The following is a 10912-nucleotide window of genomic DNA, read 5'->3' on the forward strand; positions in this document are numbered from 1 at the left end:
ACCAGTGGATTTATTTGGTCTGTTACAGATTCTCCAAAGGGAGCTAGAGGAGAGAACTCATCTTTGGACGAAGACAGCAGTGACGCGCTGTCACCCGACCAGCTCGCCATTCACGACTCTCCTGTGAGTGCTGTCCCGCAGCCGTTGCCCTCAGATGTGCTCGCCCAGAATGGAGACATGTCCCCCACACAGGTACTGAAGAATAAGACAGAAGATTAATAGGAAATAATTCAAATGTAAACAAACTTATTTTATTGTGAAAATGGAAAAAGTGAAACATTGTGTTTTTGTTCAGTTTGTCACACAGCCCACTCCACAGCCTCCTCCTACTCCCCTGGTGAACGGGTCAGATTCACCCCCACCCCTGAAAGTGGCAAACGGGACCATAGTAACCTCCCGCACATCCTTTGGGCAGCTCAAGGTGAATATAAAATGTAAATTTCAGTCTATTGTGCGCAAGGATATGCAAACTGTACCAACTAAATGAATTAAACAAAAATCTGAGCCATGCATATTACACATATAATTAGAGGAAACAAACACTGCCAACCTTATAGGAGGAACTAAACAAGTAGAAACAACACAAAGTAACACAGAAGCGAAAATACCGCTAGTGCCCAAAAAAAATATCCTGCTCACTGAATCCACTTAAGTCTTCATCTCCGGCATTGCAGTTGAAAGGAGGCAGCTATATATTTATGTTTTTTACCCTTCGCTTGTGGAAAAAACAAATGGCAATAACATCTTTCAAAGTTTTGATGTGATGGGGTTTACTGTATTTCTCCTGATACCAAACAACCTTTGAAAGCAAGTACTCCCCTTGCATAACTTTCCACAGAAATATTAAAATTGTCTTTCAAAAACATGTATGTAAACACAAGCCTTAATAAATTAAAATTGTAAATGTTCAACAATTTAACTTCATAAAAGGAAATGGCATGGCTAGGCTGGTCATTATGTCTGTTGTTAAAGATTGATGCATGTAGAGTTGTACAGGCGTGGCAAGGTGATCTTGGCAAAAAAAATAAAAATTAGCTTGAAAGCACATAACTTGAGTCCAAAGTGTTTAGCATGTTGACAAATTACTGCTTTTGCCAAGTATAAATGGGCACCATGTCTTCATCTCTTTACCATGGAGCTCTAAAAAAAATAATGAACAGTAAACATGATTTTTGTGAGAAAAAAAGAAGAAGCTAAGGCTAGAGGAGAGGTCCTGGGATTGGGAAAATCGGCAAAAAAGCTTTGTTTACACCACAGGGCTAAAAGGTCGTGGCTTAACAGTTTGTACTTTATGCTATGTAACAATGTTTCCTCATTCTCAAATTCTCACAATGTCCGTCTACAGTCCCACAGTAAGACAAGTTCTGACCGTCCTCCGCTGAGATCCAAGAAAGCAAAAGACAACAAACCCAAGGTCAGCAAGCTCTTGCGACAAGGCCAAAGAGTGTTCATTTCTATCTATTAACAATTATTTTCTATGACATGCAGGTGAAGAAGCTGAAGTACCACCAGTACATCCCTCCGGACCAGAAGGTGGACAAGGAGCGTCCACCTTTGATGGACTCTTCCTACGCCAAACTCCTCCAGCAACAGCAGCTCTTCTTACAGCTGCAGATTCTCAACCAGCAACAGCAGCACTACAACTACCACACCATCCTGCCCGCGCCTCCCAAGTGAGTGTCAAGCAATGCTGTTTGTCATATTCTGTCCTCCATCAACCTTTATCATCTGATGTTTTCTGTTACTCTTGAAGTCTAGAATCACAAAAGCTAAAATCTGTCAGTTAGCCTCATGTTATGTGAGTGGCCTGTAATTGTCAATGTTCACTGTCAGTATGCCAGTATTATTAATGACCAAGACAATTAGTTTTTACGAGGCTGCTAAAATTAGCAGGTTGTAGCTCTACTTATAACTGGTCGTCAACTTCAGGCCAGCTCCAGAGCAGCCTCTCCCGACGAACCCTAGCCCTTCCCCCACTCGCAACGTTCCCACGACCACCAATGCAACCCCGACGAGTGGAAACGCACGTCAGAGCCAAATTTCAGTGGGAGGGGCCAAACCGACCACTTTGCCCGCCAACCTGGATGAGTTCAAGGTAAATAGGCCAAGAATATGAACATCAAATGTACTAACATCAGATGACTGGAGTTAAGTATCAAAGAATAACAAAGGTTCTTCGGCTGTAAGTGAAATAGTATTATGAGTTTTATTTATGCTTTTTCTTATATTTTGACTCAATTTAGCTACATGAGAGCATGAACAATATTAAAAAACGTTACTTTGTTTGTAAAAGCTCTGTTTTGTCGAGTTTCTTTCACTTTGAGTAAAGTCCTAGTATCGCTCTCTTGTTCCAGGTCGCCGAGTTGAAACAGGAACTTAAATTGCGAGGTTTGACCGTCTCCGGCACCAAGAACGATCTCATCGAGAGGCTCCGCAACTACCAAGAGCAAAACGGCACCCCTGCGGCAGTCTCAAAAAATGGCGCGTTGCAACCCATCCATCAGAGCGCCGCCTCTGCAGCTAACACCGCTCCGACTGCCGGCACGGACCCCCAACAGGCTGAGGGAAGGTTCAAGGTAGCGCTGTCCCCGCTAGCTCAGGCTTTTCCCGGTCGAGTCATCCGTTTTGGAAGCACCAGCTCCAGCCCGCCCATTTCTCCATCTCCATCTGAACGCTCATTAGCAGGGCTGAGTCCAGATGAGACCAGCTGTAACGGAGACATGTTTGGAGAGATGGTGAGCACCCCATCCCAAAAAACACACGTTTGTCTTGCAGGCTTTTCTGAACACCTCTTGTATTATTTTTCTTTTTTCAGGTGAGCTCTCCCCTGACTCAACTCACCCTCCATCCCTCTCCTCAGCACCTGTCCAACCCCTCCCCTCTTTCACAAGCGCTCAGCCAGCCGAAAGAAGAAGGCCTTAGCTCATGCAGCCTCCACAGGTCTTCCCCTGGCTCAGTTGAGTCCCTAGAGCCTTTCTCCGTGGTAGCCATGGACCCCTGCTCCATTGACAAAGACCAGATGCTACAGGAGAAGGACAAACAGATTGAAGAGTTGACCCGCATGCTGAGGCAGAAGCAGAGGCTGGTGGAGACGCTCAGGTCCCAGCTGGAGTTGGGAAAGATGGCGGGAGGCGTGGCGTCAGAGCAGGAAGGAAGTGACAAGAGAACACCGTCTCCAGATGTTAAATCTGAGCCACTCATTAAAGCCTCGCCCATTGAATCCCCATTGCTTCCCAATGGCCTGGTGAAGGTGAAGCAGGAGGCTGAGACTGAGGAAGGTATGACGGGAGTCATGGAGGAGGCATGGCAAAGCAAAAGAGTGCTCCAGCCTATGCAGTGCTCCCAGGAGACTCTGATCAGACTGCAGCAGATTAATCGGCTTCAAGTTCAACAAGCGGCGCAACTGAAGCAGTCGCAGAAAGTTTCAGAGCCCAAGTCAAGCCCTCAAAAACAACACGAGCACAAAAAGGAATCCCGAATCCTGCTCCAGCAGCAGCAGCAACTCCAGCAGCTCATCATTCAGCAGACACAGCAGAAGCAGCTCCAGGCCCAGCAGAAGTTGGCCCACCTGCAACAGGCTCAAGGGAAGAAGAACCAAACGCACCACAAAAGCTCGGTTCAGCTGAAGCGGGTTCAGTTGCAGATCCACAACCAGACGGTGGCCACCCAGAAGCCTGCAGCCAACCAAAGCCACCAGAGGAAGCAGCTGAAGGCTCAGCAAAGGCAGCAACACAAACAGCAGACGGCCACTGTCAGCACACAGCAGGTGAACATAGCAGGCCCACTTCATCACAAATCATGTTCATCACATAATTAGTCATACAAAAGTTCTAAGGCACATGCACTCACAACATTAGGTACACTTACACAGACTACAGAGATTCATAAAAAGAGCAGTATCAAAGATTATGATCAGTTTTTAGATGGTACAGATGATGCAGTGGTGTTTATAATACAGTGGTACACTTACTAGGTCACGCCCATGAAAGGCGCACATCCAACATTACTGTGCTTTTGTTGTGACTTTCGACTTGTTCCAACATAGAGCAATTACACTTCATAAAACCATTTAATTCATGACATTTTATTATGCTTCAATAAAATAGTGCTAGGCGGCACGGTGGACGACTGGTTAGAGCGTCTGCCTCACAGTTCTGAGGACCGGGGTTCAATCCCCAGCCCCGCCTGTGTGAAGTTTGCAGGTTCTCCCCGTGCCTGCGTGGGTTTTCTCCGGGTACTCCGGTTTCCTCCCACATCCCAAAAACATGCATGGTAGGTTAATTGAAGTCTCTAAATTGCCCGTGGGTGTGAATGTGAGTGTGAATGGTTGTTTGTTTGTATGTGCCCTGCGATTGGTTGGCAACCAGTTCAGGGTGTAACCCGCCTCCTGCCCGAAGATAGCTGGGATACGCTCCAGAACGCCTGCGACCGTTGTGAGGATAAGCGGCTTGGAAAATGGATGGATGGAGGGAAAATAGTGCTATTTCTGTTTTTAACATAAAGCTTGAACTATTAAATAAGACAAATTTTTGGTCCTTCTTGAACAAAAGCTTTTTTATTATTATTATTATTTTTTTTTTTTTCAAAAAATCAATTTACACGTATGACTTTCAGTTTGTATCATATTAAATAATTTAGTAAAAAACTCAGAAAAAAATACACAAATCTATCTGGTCTAATTATATACAAATGTAAAAATCCAATTTACTTCCCTAAGAAGTCTCATGATGTTGGTCCCCTCCCTCACCCTCCCCCATAGGTGGCACCAGTCTTCATGAACCAACAGAACAGCACTCAGATTCACACTCAGGCTTTTTCATTAGACCTTCTTAAGGCTGGCGGCACGCTGGTCACTGACACCAATGGCAACCACTACTTGATCGCCCTCACCAGTAACACAGCGGACAGTCAGAACCGAACGCCCTCACTGGCCAAAAGCAACGGCCGCGTCACGCTGCAAGTATGGACCGGACAAAAAGGTGTACTCATGAGCGTGAAGAGACCACACGTCCTTCATAGTTTTTGTTCCTGCAGAGACTGCAGTCGACTCCGAGCAAGCTGCCTAGCACTGACGGCCAATCACAAGAGCAGAAAGACAGGCAGAGTGTGAGCCAGCCAATCGAAAAGGTATGACTACAGCCATCTGTCTTTCTAGCCATCTATCATCTATCCATTTCTGTCTTCTGTCCAGTTCTAATTATTTCTGTAAATCATTTATCCATTTATATCATGATCCACCTGTCAATCATCTATCTATGTCTATCTGGTTATCATTATCCATTCATCCTTCCATTTATCAGTCTATTTATCTTTTGTCTATCTATTGATTTACCTACCATGTCATCATCTGTCCATTTATTAATATCTACAGTTGTGCTCCTAAGATCTATATCCTTTTTTTTGGGGGGGGGGAGGTAAAGTTTTAGATAAGATCATTTGGGTTGAAAATGCCCACGATGCCCTTTTTCAAGCTATTTTAGTTGGTCTTTTATGCTTGGCATTAGAGACAAAGTAAATAAGCTTTGCTCTGATTGGATTGCTGAAATCTGTAATTTAAATAAGGAAAAGAGCTTTGATCTGATTGGGCCTTGTCAACCAGCAACAGTCTTCTAGCGGCAAGCATTTATAGCGACATCACATGACGCCGCTTGAATGACGATTCCGTATAGGCTGCAGATATACAGTGTATTGTATTTTATCACTTTTATTAAACCCTAAAGATAGAGCGACATAAAGTAGCAATGAAGGAAGTAGTGAATTCCTACAGAGGATGTGGGCAGAAATAGAGAGGGGTATACTGGATACATACAAGTTCCCTCTCAGTTCTCATTCGCTCTGTGCCCTGCGCAAGATGCTCATAGCCCGCACACATTTTGGTGGCAATGACTGCAAGCTTCGCGATTTAATCATTCTAAATTATGAATGTAGTTCAGTATTGTTGTAAACCACAATACATGTATGCTTTTCTGTACTCTATTTGCCTCGCTTGGCGACTACCGGCCGTGTCTCGCAATGCACTTCCAGCCATGTGTGAAAGCTTATGTTTGCGAAGTCATCCTCCACGAAATGTGCCCCAATACAGCACAATTCGGGTTCCGAAATGCTTAGGAATTTCTCCCGAAATAAAGTCAAGCCATTTATTCCTCAACTCCTCTGAGTTTGGAAGGTGATGCAAAGCTTTGCAAAGATGCAGCGCATTGTCACTCAGCCATTCTTCCTGAGATGAGTGGGCATGTGCCAACCATGGAGTGGACAGGTACTTCAATTTTATTTGACAAAATTATGTCACAACGATGCCAAATTCCGATCCTGTCGTTTACAAGCAGTTTGTTGTTCAAAGGCTATTATTGCATTCAATTGACATACCGCTTAGATGTCAAACTTAAACCAGGTCGCAGACTCATTTTGACCTATGTTGCAATATGTATAAAACATATGAAAACATTTGGATTTTGATGGAAGGGGACATTTAATAATTGTTATTCTGAAGTGCCTTAGTTTAATTTAAATATAATTAAAAATAAAATACTTATTTTTTTTCTTTAAAGTATGGTGCACTTTTTACAAATCCTGCCACTGTATGTAAACTTGTGGGCAGAACTGTATCTGTGACTCTATCCATCTATCTGTCTTCTAGCTATTTAATGGTTTACCCACAATTGTCATGAGCTTTGCACGTATCTATAAATTCATATAGGAAAAGTATAATAAATCCGGAATAACTGAAATTGATTCAGCTGATGGACGCGTGCCGTTAATTTCCTCCCCCAGGGACAGAAAGTGGAGCTGCACGTGGACACCAATGGCGTTCCGCCGGCCAGCTCGTGCGTCACCGCCCCCCCCAACCTGCAGCCTTTCTTCGACGACATGTCGGACAGCGAAAGCCAAAGCAGCTTGATCTCTTCCTTCAAGGTGCTGACAGCGCGACCAGTGCTCGTCACGTTTGTCTCCATTTTCATCTCTGCTCCTCGTTCTTCCCCACATTCATTGATTTTTTTTCCTCTCCTTTCTCCTTTCCTCTCATCACTCCATCCAAGCAGAGAGAGCGGGCGTGTCCGCCCTATGACCGGCACACTCTGTTTACTCCTCCCTCCCCCAAACCCAACACCTCTCTTCCTACAAAGCGCTGCAAAGTATGTCCACCATCCTTTGCTATCAAATGTCTTTCTTCTGACTGCTTTTTTAATTTCACTTCCTCACTTTGTTGCACAATCTCCTTATTTATCTTTTGTTGTTGTTTGTGTTGTAGAGCACTGGTCCCCAACCCCCGGTCCGGTCCGCGAGGCATTTGTTACCGGGCCACATATAAGGAATGACCAACTTATATAGTTTCCGTTTTATTGCATTTTCGTGTGTCAAAGGTGTTTTATTTTGAAAAAAATCTTTCCACTGCCAGTCGTGTTAATTTATTTCGGCTGTATATATATGCCACACCTTGACAGCCGGTCCATGAAAAAAAAAAAAAAATACCTACTCTAAACCGGTCCGCGATGCAAACAAATGTTGGGGACCACTGTTGTAGAGGACATTTTTACTTTTTGATACATTTGTACACACTTCCCAAGTAATATAGTCCCTTCTGTTTGCAGGGGAATGGCGTCAATTGTCAGCAGATGGACGACCTCTTTGACATCCTTCTCAAGAGTGGAGGTACTAAGATGTTGCAAACACACTCCCATTCAACTGTGTTTCAGCATAGTTTTACAGTACCGTACATTTTGGTTCCGCTTGTATTGTAGGCGCAGTGTTTTTTTGTTTTGTTTTTTTGTTTTTTGTTTTCAGGGGAGGAGGTCTGTGTCGAGCCAATTTTTGATGTACAGTAATCCCTTATCACGGGGTTACGTTTTAGAACTGCCCCCATAGATGAAATCTGCGAAGTAGCGACAAATTATTTATTGTATTATTTATGTAAATGTAAAAGTTTCATATGCAATTATATGCCAATAGGTGATACTTTAGAGAGGTGCATGTATTGTATTTGTCCACTTGAGGTTACTATCCATGCACTCTACATGAGCATAGGGACACAAAATGTGGGTGTACTCTGATTGAGTGATGTAAACAGTCCACGAGGACATGATGTACACATATTTCTTGCCTACAGCATTAGCGCTGTGCCTCAAAGTGATGGTCAGTGTTAAAGCATTATGGGAAGTAGGGCCGGCAGATCCTGCTGCTTCTCAGTATTCTTTGTGGTGATGTTTTTAACTACAGTACTGTAGCTGCAAAAAAAAACAAAATCAAGCTGAACGTTCCTCTTTAGTTGCATTTGTTCCTGTCCATATTGTTATGTGTGTGTGCATTAGCTATACGTCGGCGTTTGTAAATGTATTATATTACGTTAGTCTGACTGTGGCTTGTGTGTTAAACAGTAGCATTCCAGTCATGTTCTTTTTATCCTCAAGCTAGTTGGTGACTTACCAAATGTGTGAGTATCAATAAGGTTTGTTTTTCTGCAAAAGAATACAAGCTCATTTGTCCATACGTGAGTCATTGTTGCCACATTTAAATGAAATGGCAAGTAAAGCTAACTATACCAGACATTTCCAGATGAGTTACTGCACTACACTGACCTATAAAGAAAAATTGCGACACACTGAATCTGCGTTAAGTGAACCGCAATATAGCCAGGGATTTCTGTACAAGTGAGCGTCAGATAGGCCACTGCTAGATTGTGGCTCATGTCACTCACAATTTTTGGCTTAGGTTTTTAAAATTCCTTTCCTTTTGTGTTCTCCAACAGAAATCCCCGGTTTTAAGGCCAACCCGGACCCATCACTCGCCCCTCTGCACTCTGACCCGCCCTCTCCCACCTCCCCGCAGTCCCCTCTCCACCTCTCCCCTCCCACCCCTACCTCTCCTCTCGTCTCCCCTCCGGCCCCCCCAGGAGAGCCCTGCACGGGCGGCGGTCGCCTGGAGGACTTCCTGGAGAGCTCCACGCTTCTCGAGCCCGGCGGCGGCCTGACGCTCATCGACGACCTCCACAGCCAAATACTGAGCACGTCTGGCATCCTGGACCACCCGTCCTCCCCCATGGACACGTCCGACCTGGGCTTCTCCACCCACTCGGCGGAGCTGGACTTGGTAGATGCCGCTCTGGACAGTATGGACTGGCTGGACATCTCCATGGTGGGGAACTCCAGCGGCGGGAGCGGCGCGGGGGTAGGAGGAGGAGGGGACGGGGGGACGAGCCTGACCCCGCTGACCCCGCACACACCACCAAGCGTCTTCTCTGCTGACTTCCTGGACAGCACGGACCTGCAGCTGCACTTGGAGTCGTGTCTGTAGCCTCAGACGACGGCGCGCTGTGCTCAGGCTCCACCTTGATACCTTCTCTATGCTGTCTCTTATCACTGCTGGGCTCTCTGGCACACGCATATGGAAAACCGTTTGACAATTTATTCAATATCCTTGACATCCAGCTGAAGGTCATAGCACTAGTCCACTTTGTCCTCGATCATAAGACAATTCAGCGCACTAATAAAATGACTTGTTTTTCTACTAATGTTTTTTTTCCCACTACTAGTGCCACTTTTGGCCTATGAGTATATATTAAATCATACTAGTAAAGTACTGTGCTGCAATAGTAAGACTACTAGCACCAACTAGAAGGCATGTATCATTCACTAGTAGCCTCCTGGACCCTCACTAATAACATGTAGTTGGCCTACTAGCCAAAGTTGCCAAAGTTGTTCTAGTAGTGTGCAGAAATGTCATGCAGTAGTGGGGAAGAAGGTACTAGTAAGATAGTCATTCTACTAGTCTGCAGAACTGTCATACAAGCGTGGAAGGCAGTAGTGGGGAAAAAAAACTTCGCTAGTTAGTCGTTCTATTAGTGTGCCGAATTGTCTTATTGAGGACAAGGAGCGTACTAGTACAGGGAGCTAGGATATTGAATAAATGCTCAACCGGCGTTGCATACAAGCACACATACACACAGCCCTTTCTATTAGTGGCTTTATTATGCACTATGAGGTGGACTTCAGGCAAACTGTATAGTATTTCCATGAGGATCCATGAGCATTACCTGCTGAAGGTGAATCAGTCATTTCAAGGAAAGCTTTACCCATCAGGCCTTGTACTATCAGATGGAAGTGTGTGTGAAGTGCGTGTGTGTCAGTGCCTCCTAAACTTTGCACTTATGTCAGATTGGTTGAAGGGGGGCGTTCAGGTCAGCAGACGAATGTTGGGCGAAGCCGCCTTTTGTGTTAAGTGACTGGTCAGCTGAGGTGGTGTGGGGGGGGGTGCAAAGGCAGCTTTCAGTGGCCTCCCTCCATCACCAGAGCAACCTGAAGCCCACCCACACTAGTCAAAACAAAAAAAAAACATGCACAACCGTCATTGGTTGTCAGTTGCTGTTGAAATGAACCATATCAGTGGCGACAGGTTTAACTGAAGCCTCGTTAGAGGTTGCATATTATTGGTAACATTATGGTAGACCACTATGTATTGCTGTATATGGGGTGTATATTATCAATTGTTCATATGGCAATTTTTTCTTTGCTGGTTCTTTAGTGGAGCTCGCCAGCTGGGGGAAATAGGGTGAGGGCAGGGCCTCCAAAGACTTGGACCTTGTCTTTCTTTTTTTCTAAGAATAAAGAAAAAAGCTATGAAAACTCTTGTCCAAATTATTAATGTAGTTTAACAGGGTGACCAGATTTTGGAGCACTTACTAATACAGGGCAGAGGTGGGCAAAGTAGGCTCTATTCTCGACCAAGCATTATATTGTCATTGTGAGTCCTCTAATAGGTTTGATTATTTTTATAAAATTATATATTTTTTTTTTTGTAAAAAGTGTTTCCTTAAAATTGGGGCATTTAAATGTATTCGTTTGTGTTTTTAGTTCATCTCCAATTGATTTAATATTTTTTAAAGTAAAATAATTATACTCTACGTACTGTGCATTAAGCG

At 44.4% G+C, this 10912-nt stretch overlaps 1 protein-coding gene across 4 annotated transcripts in view; it reads left to right on the forward strand.

Moving 5' to 3' along the window:
- Positions 1–10616, forward strand: part of mrtfab (myocardin related transcription factor Ab) — a 42408-nt gene extending 31792 nt beyond the window's left edge. For 3 of the 4 annotated variants that reach the window (XM_061706448.1, XM_061706451.1, XM_061706449.1), the window contains 13 exons: positions 29–192; positions 296–421; positions 1346–1414; positions 1489–1673; positions 1930–2095; positions 2355–2735; positions 2816–3766; positions 4760–4960; positions 5035–5127; positions 6772–6912; positions 7041–7133; positions 7590–7650; positions 8744–10616. In XM_061706448.1, the coding sequence (XP_061562432.1) occupies positions 29–192; positions 296–421; positions 1346–1414; positions 1489–1673; positions 1930–2095; positions 2355–2735; positions 2816–3766; positions 4760–4960; positions 5035–5127; positions 6772–6912; positions 7041–7133; positions 7590–7650; positions 8744–9288 (3176 nt within the window). In that variant the 3' untranslated portion in view covers positions 9289–10616. The remainder of the gene's footprint in view (positions 1–28; positions 193–295; positions 422–1345; positions 1415–1488; positions 1674–1929; positions 2096–2354; positions 2736–2815; positions 3767–4759; positions 4961–5034; positions 5128–6771; positions 6913–7040; positions 7134–7589; positions 7651–8743) is intronic. The other variant, XM_061706450.1, reaches the window with a different exon arrangement.
- The last annotated feature ends 296 nt before the right edge of the window (positions 10617–10912 follow it).

Source organism: Phycodurus eques, chromosome 19 (assembly GCF_024500275.1).
Source record: "Phycodurus eques isolate BA_2022a chromosome 19, UOR_Pequ_1.1, whole genome shotgun sequence".
Classification (NCBI taxonomy): Eukaryota; Metazoa; Chordata; class Actinopteri; order Syngnathiformes; family Syngnathidae; genus Phycodurus; species Phycodurus eques.